This window comes from Lottia gigantea, assembly GCF_000327385.1.
Source record: "Lottia gigantea unplaced genomic scaffold LOTGIsca_37, whole genome shotgun sequence".
Taxonomy (NCBI): domain Eukaryota; kingdom Metazoa; phylum Mollusca; class Gastropoda; family Lottiidae; genus Lottia; species Lottia gigantea.
Genome location: NW_008709259.1, coordinates 479,736 through 495,985, shown reverse-complemented (window position 1 = coordinate 495,985; position 16,250 = coordinate 479,736). Strand labels below are relative to the sequence as shown.

The 16,250-nt window shown below is 31.3% G+C and overlaps 1 protein-coding gene across 1 annotated transcript in view; it reads right to left on the bottom strand.

Annotated features, from left to right (window-relative positions):
- Positions 1 to 1,536: 1,536 nt before the first annotated feature.
- LOTGIDRAFT_162975 (hypothetical protein) overlaps positions 1,537 to 16,250 on the bottom strand; it is a gene marked incomplete at both ends in the record, with an annotated part of 30,684 nt that continues 15,970 nt past the window's right edge. Inside the window, 4 exons of the mRNA XM_009059037.1 lie at positions 1,537 to 1,730; positions 10,675 to 10,759; positions 11,032 to 11,145; positions 15,259 to 15,402. Coding sequence (XP_009057285.1) covers positions 1,537 to 1,730; positions 10,675 to 10,759; positions 11,032 to 11,145; positions 15,259 to 15,402 — 537 coding nt within the window. The remainder of the gene's footprint in view (positions 1,731 to 10,674; positions 10,760 to 11,031; positions 11,146 to 15,258; positions 15,403 to 16,250) is intronic.

Here is a 16,250-nt window from a genome sequence, read left to right as displayed (position 1 = left end):
GATTACATAAATGATAAAGGTCTCAAAATGGAACCTTGCTTCAAGCCTAACTAAATGCATTAAGTTTCACTAAAGGAAATAAGTAATCAAGATTAAATGTGATAACAAGATATTTATTTTAACACAGGGAATTTATAGGTAATAGTTTTGTGGCAAATGCAAATGAAATTGTAGTTTCTTAACCCAGGGCCTTCTCAAAAAAATTTACTTAGATAGAATCCTGATTTTAAGAATAGCATTAATTTGAAAAATAAAAATAAAATCAGATTGGAACACTAAAAATCATTTTCTTATTAGTTGAGTTTTGGAGAGAAAAACACCAAGCTTAAAATTCAAATTTGATTGCATGACAAATACCTTCATGTACCAATCAATTCAAATTTGATTGAAATTGAAATGTATCATTTAATTCATCTTGTTACCAGTATAAAATGATAATTTGGTTACAAGTCAAATACCATCATTTATCAATCAAATCAATCAAATTTGATTGGTATTAAAATTCATTAATCTGGTTGGGTTATTTCAGGTCATCCTCTCTTAGTTTTTTATCATTGGTGAACCTGACTTGACCTTTCAAATCCCTATGTAAATATTTGTATTATAGTTTCGACATTTTTAACAATGTGATACAAGGGCACTCATTTTCAATTTTCATTCAAACGTCAGATTACTTCAAAACATTATAATGGAGATGCCACTTTGATTTTTAGATGAAGTCAGCAATTTTCCAGAAATGACAATTGCCTTTGAAATACCGATTCAATTTTAGCCACATTATCAATTTTGGTGTTCAGAAATCTGTATATGTATGTTTCATTATCAAAATAACATGGCTAGAGGCATCAGAGAGAATTTTACATCGAACAAGACAAAAGTATCCATCAAGTTTATCCAAAAATAAGAAAATTGGATCTGGAAACAGGCTAACTATTAGCTCTATTTCCAAGTTTTCTAAATTACAAAAATCTGACAAGCCAAAGACTTTTTGAGAGGCAAGATACCACAATGGAATCAACAATTCAAATAGGCATAACATACTTCATTAAGATGCAGAATTTATGTGGAAAAACAGCATTATTTTTTGAATTAGCACACATTTTTCTAAACTATTTGGCATCATATGTCACACAATATGAAAAGAATACCAAAACCAAAGTTCAGAACTTCCCACTGCAATACTGCTGGTCACACTTACAGAAGCAAGGTACAAAGTCCCCTTTTGTATGTGGAATATAGACTTGGGTCATAGATAACACTAATTAAAAGGTAATGAATGAGTCATAATTAAAAGACTGTAAGGTTATCTGCATTTAGAGGATATACCTTGACTTCCCGCCCTATATTTACTGATAATACTCAGTTGTATTAGTTTAATTATAAACAATGCCTTTCATTGGTCTAATGACATATACAAATTAAAATTCAAGACAGTTTAAATGTCTCCTCTTTTATAAGATATTTGTTTTATATCTAGTTTGACAAGTACTTGGTGAATAATGCATGTTACTATGTTCATTCTTGGTTAGCAACCATTTAGATTCCTGGTGCTTGTAAATTTAGCTCATTAACTCCTGATACCTGTAACTTTGATACATTATCTCCTGGTACCTGTAACTTTGATACATTATCTCCTGGTACCTGTAACTTTGATATATTATCTCCTGGTACCTGTAATTTTGATACATTATCTCCTGGTATCTGTAATTTTGATACATTTCTCCTGGTACCTGTAACTTTGATACATTATCTATGAAGGGTAAAGATGTGCAGGAACACGTAACTTGAGTCTTTTTTTTTTATAAGGCAAAAATTCTGTTGTCTTTGAAGTCAGTTATCTTTACCACAAACATCAAATAAGGAATACATTTAGTGGATATTATCTTTACATTTTTAATTTTTTAAACAAAATTTCTTTTTTGTTAAATCAGACAATAGGCATTAGCCTCATTTGCCTTGATGTAGTTACGTTATGAAGTGGTGGCATAAAGATTCTCATCAATTCAAAATAGCCTAGTAACCATGGTGGTGATTGCTTGTAGCCCCTTAAGTTACAAGAACCCGAGGAGTTTAAAAACCAGGGATTTATATAATCCATTAATTCATAACACCTAAAAAAAAGACTCAAAGTTACAGACTTCATTTTCCACCTGCACACCCAGAATTCTCATAGTGTTTTTTAAAAAAATATTTTGGTGAACAAAAGAAACATGAGCAGACTGTCCTAATTTTTGTCTGATAAGACCTACTTGTGTTACATTTTTTTTAGATGCGCATATTTTAAAATATTCAACTTACCTTTCAAATAATCTACTTATTATGAAAATGTTTACAGTTTTATGGTCAACATTGAAGTTATGTATCACTTATATTCACAAGTCAGTTGCACCTATTTGCAATTTCAACAAAATCATTTAAACATAAATACATCTACATAATCCTTAATTCATCTGAAGCCATAGTTCCACATATTTGAAGAAAAGAAAACTTGGCAAAATGTCTACTACATTCAAATACTTATACCTATTTCCACTGGCCACAATGTTGTGGTCTGTCAACTAGGCCATACATTAGTCTATTGTGATATAGTATGCTAATTAGATGGGGTCAGAAAGGTTAAAGATATATATGGTCAATGTTGACCAGTATAGGTTTATCAGTCTAGGGCTATTATTGATAATAATTAGATATTAATAGTAGATATTAATATTGACTTGGTGTTAATTCAGGGTTTTATAATGTTTGTTTCGCCTGAAGAAGATTATCTATTCCTAAGTAATGAGCAAGACCTTTAAGGAATTGTAAAGAGGTTTTCTAGTGTGTATTTTTTCTGGCTACTAATTGCATCATTCCAATTTTCAGTCTGATGTCTATGGTTTCTGTAATAAAAATCTATAGAAGCAAGACAATTCTGTCCATCAAAAATCTCGTCCAAAGAATAGCAAAAATCAAAATACAAAAACCTCTAAGCAATCCCTTTAACTTAGGATTTTATCTCCCACATTTGAAAATCATGAAGTCGACCTAACTTTAAAAAGAATATTAAGGTATCAAAGTATATTTGAAGGTAAACATTAATGAAAATTGATCTGCCTTATAAATCATATTAAAACCAATATTGACAGTGTATCATATTCTTTGACAGTTTCTAAATAAGAAGGTATAAATAGTCTAATCTATGTTCTCAATAACAGTAAGACACTTGAGTCTTGTATTCACTTTCAGATTTTTGATTACTGATACATGTCCGGGTTTTTATTTATTCAGTTATAAAATCAAGCCCATACTATAGCATATTATACTGTGACAACGTTACAATATAATATTCCAGAGAATTTAATGCTTAACGCATAATGGTTTATAAACAGGTTGAAATGAGGCCATGATACATACACAGACTGACATTGGACCATAATGATACATAGACAGGTTGAAATGAGGCCATAATGTTACATAGACAGGCTGACACTAGACCATAATGATACAGAAACAGACTGTCATTGGACCATAATGATAATACATAGATTGAAATAAGGCCATAATGGTACATAGTCAGGCTGACATGGACCATAATGATACAGAAACAGTTGACATCTTGCTACATAACCATACTGCAATGATTATACATAAAAAAGTTGATATTGTACAATAATGATACATGAACACAACCATAAATGATACACAAACACAACTTCTGCACAGAACCATTATGACGCATAAAAAAGATGCATAAACAAATTGACGAAAAACCACAAGGATGCATACAGACTGTCAAAGAACCATAATGATGCATACAAGTTGAGGCTAAACCAAACTGATTCATAAATAGATTGACATTGAACATTGCATCTTTGTAATATATCAAATCTACCATAACAGATATGCTATGACCAAAGCAACAACACACATTGTGTAATTATGACTAATACAGAAGACATAAGTCACTCACTAATTACCTAAATGTAGCCAATAACCACAAACACAAACAAAATAATACTTAGTATATCTATGTAAATATATGTAATAAAAATTAATCATTAATTGTATCTCAGATCTAATTAACAATCTGATTATGTCATGACAGGACAGAGAAACATAATTAACATAAATAATTATCAATCAATGACTAGGGTCATGTCAACAAACCAATTTTCTACTCTATTTTGAATATGTAATACCCTTGTCAGAAGACATAACTCTTTCAATTGAATTAATCAAGATGAAGATAAAAATAAGGTCACTCTGAGGATTGATTGGAATGTAATGTTTGAATGAAAAAATGGGAAAAAAAATCCTAAATTTTTGACCGTCTCTTTTATTAAAAATATTTCTGACAACTGTAACTTTTATGCTACAACAAATCATGATCAATATTTTGCAATAATGTTACGAACATATATAAGTATATATATATAAGTTATATGTATCTCATACAAGTATATAGGGCAAATAATACCCAAAATTTTAACCACCTTCCTCAAAAACAGATTTTACCAAAGTAACCAAGACTATTGAATAGTGGATGTCAACTTATCAACTGTGCACAATTCCAATTTTCATTCGGACGTCTGTGGTTCTTGCAATTTCCCAAGAATGAATTTTATGATGTCGGAATGAAAATTGGAATGGTGTAAATTAATACTATCAGTTTCCCTGATACACATAAAAAATTTAGAAAACCTCTTTACAATCCCTTTAACTTACAGTTGATCTATATTTCCTGGTCAAGTATTAAACAAGATATATAAAGATGTAGATTGTAGATATGCTTGTATAATAACAATTGATAATAACCAGCAGGTAGTCTACTGTCTTTATCATTTCCTTCTTATATTATTATATACTACACATTTCCTCATTGACCAAACATTACAATGGACAATGGTCAGAATGGACACCTTTAAATTTATTTTATGTCATCTAAGGTCCAATTGTTACTTCGAAATATTTCAGTTCATGTCAAAATATATGAACATTGAGAGAAAAATATTGAAGAACTTTCTTCTGAAGGTCTTAAAATTTGTCTAGCCATTTTGTTGGCACCATTCTCCATTCATTTCAAACTAAATGGTACTAACATCATTGGCAGCAATTTTTGAAAATCTGAACAGCACAAATAGAAACTGCCAGTGCCCCAAATGGACATACAAAGGTCAGAAGTGATCTAGTTTCAATTCTTTTGAGAAGTTTTGTACAATGCACTCAAATATTCAGAAAAGGAAATGGTAACTTTTATAATCTAAAGTATCAAAAGTTAAAATAGAAACAATGAAAAGCAAACAATTTCAAAATCACACGTTTGTCAACTGTATTGTGTAATTATTTGTAGGCTTACGTCAATGGTGGCTTTTTAAAACTTTAAACCCAGTTGCTAGATGATGTCACTAACCTAAAATCTATTCAATGTTTAAAATATTTTGAATGTTTTTGTTCAGGAAAAGTTGAATTGAAGTTAGTATCCTGTGTAGATGTACCTACATTCCTTTTAAAGGTGTAACAGGGTGAAGTCAAGAACGGCAAAGAATAAAAATCCCTACAAGCAAGACAATTCCATCAATCAACAATCTCGTCCATAGAATGTCAAATTTGGGAGTAAAGGTAGTACATTAGTGGACTGCTCTAAAGAGAAGTAACATCAGGTGTTTCGAAAAGAATTAATTTGGTTCACACGCGACAACCGTTGTTAAAGTGATACAAAGCAACCACAAAGTTTACATAACAAATTAAGCAATTTTAAAGTTTAAAACCACAAAAAAAAATTTTATCCAAACTCCTTAAAGGTAGTTCGGATTAACTAATCCTTCTGTTACAGATTCAAACAGCTCAGGTCATTTTTGCGAGAATAGAATCTCTAAGTTACCAGTAGTCTTGAAATAATAGTTGCCACAGTGACTGGTATCATACTGTTTGTTGAAACACGATATATCTGTCCCCCCTTTTTGGGGACCTTTGCTTTTTTTAAACAAACAGTCCCTGTGTTAGTTGCTCTCAGATTCTCATAATTTTACTTAGAAAAGATTATTAGAGTCTTACAAAACTTGAAGTTTAAATATTTAAATATTATCATTTTGCACCTCTATAATGGTTGTGGGTAAATTTTTGTTTAAATCTGTCTCCATTTTTTTCTCATTCAGCTCAAACTAGCTTAATATAGATTATAAATAAAAATAGTGTCATCAGCCATGTTTTTATGATGTTGTTTTTAAATTATATTATAATTACCCTGAGGGTAAACATAGTATATATGAAGGTCATAACAGATTAACAACTAAATAATTTTCATATTTCATGATTTACAATCAAGCTGATAAATAAATGCAGTTAATTCTGTCAGCATCAGTCCCTTGGTTTAAAATATTTATTTCAACTTAATACCAGGGCAATGGGATAGCTCGTTCAAAAGAAAATGAAGTTGGTAATGAAGTTAAAATTCTTCTTGGGCCAAAAACAATTTCACAATGATCATGACCTTCAATGGTCTCCATCCATCAAAAGTGTTCAAGGTCATTTTAATCCTGAAAGATTACCAATTTTCACTTTGAGTCATAAAAATCCGGAATGTTTCAGTCAAGTGTGGGAAAGTTCAAGCTTTTGATTTCAGAGAACCAATCAGATTAATAAATTGACTAACTCAATGGTCCTAGGACACCTTCATTTCAAAAGAGCAGCTGACATGTTTAAGATACATTATTCCTCATCAGGACAGCTGTTTTGGAAATTGGGTTTACACTACAATACCAGAAGTTTTAGTGTACGAGGATAGAAAACAGATTCTTTATAGAAATGTATACCTAAGTTAGTTTATCACTATCCATATCTCAGATTATCATTATAATGAATCGAACAATATCATAGTAGTGACAAATTCCAAGCAGGTTACGCTTACTCTTTTCAGAACACCTGATGGTACTGCTCCATGGAGGTGTCCACTACTATACAACTTTTACTTCTGGTTTCAACGTACTTTGAACAAGATTTTGATTAATGGAATTGTCTTGATTGTACTGTTTAATTTGTTCGTAAATATTGGCCGGATCAACTATCTTACACAATGTCCAATATAAAATAGGTAGATTGTTGCTGGCAGACCACTCCCCCAGATTATCACCATGATTTAACAATTGTTGTTATATATGTATAGATAACGGGTGTATTTTCTCAATTAGTCATAAAACAACAATAATCACAAGTTAGTTCCTTATTTAGATATATTTAGTTTAAACTATGTATAGGATTGTTTTCAATGAAAGTTTGGGATTGTAATACAATGGTGCAATACAATATGATTTTGACATTTTCTTTCAAATTTTGTTCATCCAATAGTGTAAGTTTCAATTCAAATGAATATAATGATCAATACAGCCTTCAAATGATAAAGGGGAGCAGCGGTGGCTCAGTGTGCTTGGTCCAGGGTTCAACTCCAGCAAAGGTCGAGATAATACCTTCAGATTTTTCAACAGACTAATGCTGCTGTCCTGACATTATTTCTCTCACTGCACCCTGCCTGGCGTCGCTGTCTACATTAGCCCAAACGGTGCAGAAAAGTAGGATGTAAAACTCCATTCATTTTATTTAAAATGATATAGTGCAGTATAAAATAAAAATTTCAAATTTTTATATAATATTTTGACTTCTTAATCATATTCTGAACCTAAAGGACTGTTAAATTGTCATCTGATCTGTGATGTCAGAGTGAAGTTACCAAACATATGGTCACAATGCTCATAAATTAACTGAAGTAGTCTTTTGTTTTTGATAGTTTACAAAATACTGGGAAAAATTGAAGAAAAAGCCAAGATATAGGTAATATGACAAAATTTAATATACAAGAAAATATGCAAGGGTTCCATTGTTTGAATTATAGGTAATAAGGGGGATCAACTAAACCCTTGCCCCACACGTCATTCGTCCCCTGACATGAAAGGGCAAACTCTACATATTATGACAAGAACTAGAAGAACTCACCTCAATCTGTCAACAATACTGTATAGTAAATTTAAATAATTTTACCAGAAGACAAGTTTAAAACTCCAGACATAAGTCAACATAGATCACTTGAGGTAAACTAAACAATAAATACACACTGAAGCTTAGTGTACTTGATAATGTTTATCATGGGTAGTCCATTCACAGGTAGACAGGATCATAAGACCTTTAACTAGCTTCACATCACATACACACAGACAGGTATGATGTTGATCTAGAATTTAAAGGGATTGTAAAGAGGTTTTCTAAATTTTCTATGTGTCGCGGACACTGATAGCATTAATCTACACTATTCCAATTTTCAATAAGACGTCTGTGGTTCCTGTAATTCCACTAAAACTAAATGTTTGATGCCGCCACTAATCGCAAAATATGCTTATCACATAAGGACTTTTGCGATTAGTGACGTCATCAAACATTTAGTTTAGTGGAATTACAGCAACCACAGACGTCTTTTTGAAAATTGGAATGGTGCAAATGGATGCTATCAGTGTCCCCAACACACAATTTTTTTTTTTAGAAAACCTCATTACTATCCCTTTAAATGTTAAAGCATAAATCCAGATGGGAAAAAAGCAAAAAACAAAATTACATATATTTGATTTCAATTTTCGCATTTATTAATACTAAAGTTCATTAATATTGTAAGTGAAATCTATTATAATACTTCTTTAAAGATTTTCATTTCTTTCAAAACCAAGTTAATCTTTAATAGAGTGCTTTCAAAGGATACAGGAACTGAACATTAATTGAAAGCTCTCCTCATAAAAAGTTATCAAAAGCCTTTGAAAAAGGCAGACATGAAAAAAAGGTGATATGGATTTCATAAGCTTTTTATCATAACTGATGAAACTGGGTTATCATAATCATAAATACAGGTTGAATTCACAGGTGAAATATTGTTAAGTTTATACATATAGTTTTAATTTTCAAAAATTGAAGAGTCAAAAAAAAACTGCAATTCAGTTTAAAATTTTGTCTTTTCAAAATCAGTCATGTATATACAAGCAATTATAAAGGAAGGCAACTTTGAGAAAAAGATGCATTTTTTTAAAACTACCATCTACAGTTATTTATGATATAAATAAAATTCAAATCTGAATAAAAAACCTCTTGTCATAAAATACTTAAATTCAAACTATGACAGCTTATATTTGTTTCAGAAATCTGCCAACCAATCAGATTGCAGGCACAAATTTTGGAAAACCATCTTCATGTTGATAAATGTACATGCATTAAATATGTTCACCAACTTAATGATAGTTGATTTTACTGATTTCATTTCAATAGCTGATCTCAATTGTCTGCATATGGAACCCTAATCAGGACAGAGAAAACAGGAAACTCACTAATAAGTTGCAAAACTCTAATCCTTAGGCTCAAGCACTATGGTGCATGCAATTTCAAAAATATGTGTTTAAAATGAAACCTGTCCAATGAAATATAAATGTCAAGAGTAAATAATATATTACATATTCAACTGACATTTTGTCACTATATGTAACAAGTTTTAAAAACATGGATGAATAATAATAGTTTAAAATAAATTAATTGTCCTATGATTCAGAATACACAATGTGGCCAGTCATCAGCTGGTATTTTGATGCCTTTGATTCTCATTAAATTCAGACAAGAAAACTTCTGACACCATGGCCAGTGAGGATAGATGACTTATTCAAGATAATCAGACAAAAATATGTTACGAAAATTGGAAACTAAGAAACAATCAGGTGGAAAATGTTTAGGACAGAACATATTCCGTGTTTCCTATTGAAATTTGAGTCACCTGCATGAAGACAATGATACAATCCCTTGGTGTTTAACCTTTGACCCAAATTGTCTATATTTGGGGTATGAACCAGGTCTAATAGTGTTTATTTAGATATAGTCTTCCCTGTTTTCTACTGAAATGTCACGTAAACAATGAAAGGGAAATCCCAGAATGACCTGTATAAGATCAACTGATAGGTGATATGTCATGTGATGTGGTTGTATTTTGAATTTTAATGTCATAGAAGCAAATGTTACAATTTGCAGTGTACTGGATGTAGGAGTCTAAATAAGAAATAATATGCAAGAGCAAAGCAAAAGGTTTCATTTATGCAGACATTCTAAGACTGGACTGTTATTCCAATTCTGATAAAAAAAAATTGAAATTTTTTTAAAAAATTTTTAACTTTGCTCGAACAATGGATGCATTAAAGTAGATTCCAAAAACTGTTTTTGCTTCATTCAATTGGCATGGACTTCAGGTAGACAGCATTTCTGCTCAAGTCTCTCATGGCGCTTTGTAATTATTGCTTGAAAAAACACTAATTTCTGCCTTATAGAAATTCCAGTTACATATAGCAATAGATTATTAACATTATATTGCTATTAAAGAAGTCAAAATATCAAGAATCCAATCAAATCTGACTTCCTCACCAACAAAAATGGCAGCCACTGATAAGTAAGATGTAATGTAGAAGTGACAATGAAATTTCAACTATGTTCTTTAAGTGAACAATGAAGCATGTGACATGAAAGTGTCTTCTCTTTGAAGTGCCATTTGTTTTCATGTCTGTGCTTTGAAATAACTGAAAAATGATGTGTTTTTGATGCTGAGCTTGCATCGTGCACCTAATATACATGAAGGTAAGTAAAGGGAAGGAAGACCAGTTACTTGGTACAATCTGAAATGAGACTTACCTCTTCTTCTAGGAGGAGGAATAGGACTGTCAATATATTCTCTAAGATTAGAATCACGATCTTCACTACATGATCTCTTTACAGTCTGAAAATAAACATTTAAATTATTAATTTTCCATGGAATTAGATATAGAGAAATTCCAAATAGTTACATAACTCTTGAGAGGCCTTCAGACGAGGCCTTAAGGCTTTTTGAGGCAGAAAACTCATAGAATGATAGTATTATATCAGAATATGTGTACGTCCAATAAAAATAGAAATTGCAAAAAAATTTCATAGAAATTTACATGTACAAATACTCTTGATGACCTTTTGCTCATAAGATTCAAGATTAAGGCTGGGTGCATAATAAAATACCTTTTGAATGCAAAAGTAATCCATACCCCAACCACATTTCTGACCTGAACAGCAGAATATTAACTGAACACCATATACAAAGAATGATATTTGCACAGGACAACAGGTATCAACCTATCATACAAATCAACTAATAAATTGAAACCATTCACACAAGAAATTTGTCCAACCAAAACATACTGAACCATCCAAAATAAGAACACATTTAAATAAACTAATCACACAATAAGTACGTAAAATCAAATTAATATTAAAATTCTACCAATCAAAAATACATCATTATCAAAAAAACATCATTCCATCATCAAATTAAATTGAAAAATAAAAATTGAACCATTCTATCCAGACACAAAACTGCAGAAAATCTGAGTATATTAAAAACTGTATATAGCAGACGTAAAGTTGTGCCTCTGTTCATATCTACTTCACTTTTGTTTAATGTTATAATTTGAGAAGATGTTTAACATATTTCAATAAAATTAAAAATTATAAAAAAGATAAACTATACACAGGTGCAAAATAAAAATTATCTTTAAAAACTCATTTTAATTTTCAAATGAACCACATAATAGAGGTAGCAAAAGAAAAATTTGTTAAGCTGGTAAAACCATTAAATTTTCTCCCTTGCCATGCAGTATTTTTCTACAATTCAGGTTCACTGCCATATGATGTTGTTACAATTACAATTAAGAAAAAGTCTACAAGATTACAAATGAAATGAACGGAGTTTTACTTTCTACTCTTTGGCACCTAATTTTGCTCATAAAAATGGGCACAGACATGTAGAGTGGAGGGAGTGTAGCCACAACAGCGGCAAGTTAACTGCACAGACTTTAGCACACTAGCACACAATTAAAAAAAAAAAAATGGTTTCGAACTTTAGATGATGTAAATAGCAACAGTAAAGCCTATACAAAATTCGATTCTCAACAAAATGCAACTTCTTTCTGACTTAAGCTCAATTTGGAAATGTTATTCGATTTATTGATCCAACTATACACATTTTTGCCAATTAAGTAATGTAATAAATCCATGGAAATCTCCATGTATCAACTCTTCATCTTCCAATTTAAATTGTATCAAAAATCTCGCTTGTTGTGAAGGGAATTTTCCTTCAATTTTGGGGATAATGAAGACTTATTATTATCAAAATCAAATTAAAGTATCGTGTCACAACTACAGTTTAAAATTCAGGACTTATGACATCACAAAACCTGCAACTGCATGTAAATAAAAATTTTCCATTTCTACTATAAGAAATGACAATTCAAATTTCTATGACAGAAAATAAGACATTACCTGTAGAAAAGTCACATCTAATCCAAAAGAAAAAATCTTTGCCAAAGTTGAGATATCAATCAAAGAGTGAGTTCAAGAGTTTATGGTTAACCTACAGTAAAATGATGATTAGTGTAGAAGAGTTGAACCATGTACATGTTAGCCTATTTAAAAGAACAAGATGATTGAAATTTTTTGTAGATGTAAACTAGAGGTATAATGAGACCATGTGGTAATAATATAAAGAGAAGATATCTGGTTATATTAGCTAGGTAAACTAATATGTATTCAGTGCACCATGATATCTTCTCTATTTTAATCAGTATAGGTCAGGTGATTTTTAAATTTTTTATGAAATTATCTAAGGTTTCTTCACTGTTTTGTGTTAGTTAATTGTAAAGCCATTCCAAGTTTTGTGTTTAATTCCCATATTATGATATTTGTTTCCTCATTTTGCTTGGTTTTTACCCCTTGGCATGTACCTGGAAACTTTATTCTGTTTTCATTAGCCCAATTAGGTGCAGGACCTTGTTTCTCAAAATTCCATAAGTCTAAACTTATAATGTTTAACTAAGAATAAGAATAATTTTTTTTAATTTATAACGTTTACGCTGGTACGTTAATCTAAGATATTTTGTGAAACATGGTGTAGGAAATAGGCTGACACATCTACCTCTATTTCAGTCTCTGATAGATATTTTGCAAGTTGTCGGCTGGTGTAGAGACAGAAAAACTAGCCCTGATTTGTGGAGATTTTTCCCTCCTTTTAAGTTGCAGGGTTTTCATCCTATTTATTTAAATCAGTGAAATCCAGATAAATCCATGAAGATGGATATTTTTGTAGTTCAGTCATACCATCATATTCACCCCTACCCTACAACCATTTATGTCTTGTGTTTGGCTCCATCTGGGTTGTCTAATTTTCACATAAGACTTAAGAGTCGTTGATTGGTTTCCAATGATCTTGAATACACCTACATAGTACTCCAATAAATAACTAATATATGATCGGTATGTTAGAAAATTATATTGAAGTGGTTATAAACCTATCGGTACTTCACATACCAAACTACTATTAAGTACTATTATAAATTATACTAGATTACTAATACTTATTAAAGATTTAGGCTTTTCCTCATATAACATTTATTCTGCATTTAACTTTTATTTTATGTACATGTAGGTTAGAGGATTTACAAGCATGCCTTAAATCGAAAAAATTTTCACGAAATTTAATAATGGCATTTACAGCGACATAAAAAGAGAAATGGTCGACCACATTATTTCAACTTTTTAGTCTGTCTGCACAACTGGATTAAAGTCTAAATTGTGCAGAGAAAATTGAGTTTCCCACAAGCATTTACATCCGAACTCGAAAAAAATTTCCATTAGTATGACATTTCATTTCCAAGGAGTTCAAATGATAATATCTCCATCCTGAATAAATATCAAAAATACAAACCTTTCTTTTAACAATGGATATCCATTTCCTTAGTGGAGAAGCCATTTTGCCTTTAACGTAGAGTATGCATACTTTACTAGTACAAAGTGGAGTTTCATAAAAAAAAATTAACAGTTACAACAGGTCTATCAACACATACCACAAACTTATTAGGTCCGAAAACAGACGTACAGATGATCCATGTTTGTTCCTATTTTAACAAACCGAAATATTGCACTGCTCTCACTGATCATACATTTGTGTTACAACAGATGATGAACTGCTATCCAAAGAAGAGACTTTTGACATTATTTCATAAATTACAACATGGACATTCAGGATAAGACTGCTGCAAGACATAAAACCAGTTCTACAATCATGGATAGCTTAAGATGCCGTCTGGCCTATGTGCACACATTTGTCTGAAATGGTCCAATCGTTCAATAATCATTCCATATCAGAGTATTCTGTTGCTGCCTTCATCAAAGTATATGCCTCAAAATTTGCCAAAATTCATTCACGCAAGTCACATTCTATTCATTGTCAGATGCGATAATTTAACCAGCCGTTTAAAATCTGTAATCAATAGTAAGTATTATCTAATCAAGGTTTTGACATGGACAAGATGGAGATATTTTTATCAGAGATTTCAATGCTGGTAGATGATAAATTCACAACTAACTGATATTTTTCATGTTCAGGACTAACGTAACTTTCAGTTTCTATATCAAATCACAAGCTCACATGTTTCAAATTCAAGATAAAGTTTTGAATATGTGTATGTTAAATTAATTGAGTACTAGTAAAATGACAAAATGGATATTCTTATGGCTTCTTCAAATTCAAGAATGAACAAGAATATTTTCATGTGATTAGGCTGCTAGAAACTTTCTGATTTCAAAGTCCATTGATGAATCCAGACAATCCATTGAAATTGTCTAGCATAAGTAAGTTGCAAACTTCAAATCTTATGCCATTTCTTTGCAACATCAAAAAACTAAGTGGTTACAGATCCTTTTGTATGTTGAACCAGGGTAAAGATCAATGCCAAAAGTTTTGTCCAAGAACTGGCTGGTAGACATGATCTTCGTGAACCCAGGTAGTTAACCTAGTATAAAATATACCAGAATTGCGTCTGTTCCTTTGGAATCACATAAGTCCAGGCTTTCACAGCTTTTTCAGAAAATGTTTCACATCCAAAAAAATCTATCAAAATTATTTCCAGAAATATCTACTTTTTAACAGTTTAACCTATTAATTTATGAACAATATAGAAGTACAATGTCATAACAATAAAATATTTACTTCATACTTGCCAAAATCCAAAATCAAACAATTTAAATCACTAATCATCACAAGAGCTCAAGGCCTACAAAAATGTGTTAATTTTGGTTTATCAATAACACATGGGCTGTCACAAAAAGAAACTAAGTTCTCTAAATCTACATTCTATTCAGATATAATGTCCAAAGCTTACATGGAAAAGATATAAAACCATGTGTACCTACCGTATACCTATCAGCAACAGTCACTCTACCTATTCCACAAAAACGCAGTCCACATAACATTTTAAATCCAGCTATATACTGACGAAACAATGCCCAACACAAAAAGTCTCCACAGAACACAGGTACGAAAAGTGACTTTTCTACCTCCAATATAAGATACTCATAGCAATATTTCTAGATGTAAAAATACGATATCGTAAATGATTCCCAAATGTATTTCTTTATAAATAAATGATATACCTTTATATCTCACCTGTATACCACATGACAATAGATTCTACTTATATCAGTGTCAAATTGATAACATTGTGATGAGATGAAACAGAGTTTTAGGACATAATTTTTGTATCTTGTACACTACTATGAAAGAATTTACCATTTATTTTGTCTGAAAAACGTCACCAAGCATTTTGTCTGAACAACGGCACCAAACATTATGTCTGAACAACAGCAACAAGCATTTTGTCAGAATAATAACACCAAGCATTTTGTCAGAATAACAGCACCAAGCATTTTGTCTGAACAACAGCACCAAGCATTTTGTTAACAGCACCAAGTATTTTGTCTGAAAAACATCACCAAACATTTTGTCTAAACAACACCACCAAGCATTTTGCCTGAACAACAACACCAAGCATTTTGCCTGAACAACAACACCAAGCATTTTGTCTGAACAGCATCAAGCATTTTGTCTGAACAACAAAACCAAGCATTTTGCCTCAACGTTACCAAGCATTTTGTCTGAACAACGTTACCAAGCATTTTGTCTGAAAAACAAAGCTAAGCATTTTCTCTGAACAACAGCATCAAGAATTTTGTCTGAACAACAGCATCAAACATTTTGCCTGAACAACAACACCAAGCATTTTCTCTGAACAACAACACCAAACATTTTGTCTGAACAACAGCACCAAACATTTTGTTTGAACAACAACACCAAGCATTTTGTTTGAACAACAGCACCAAACATTTTGTCTGAACAACAACACCAA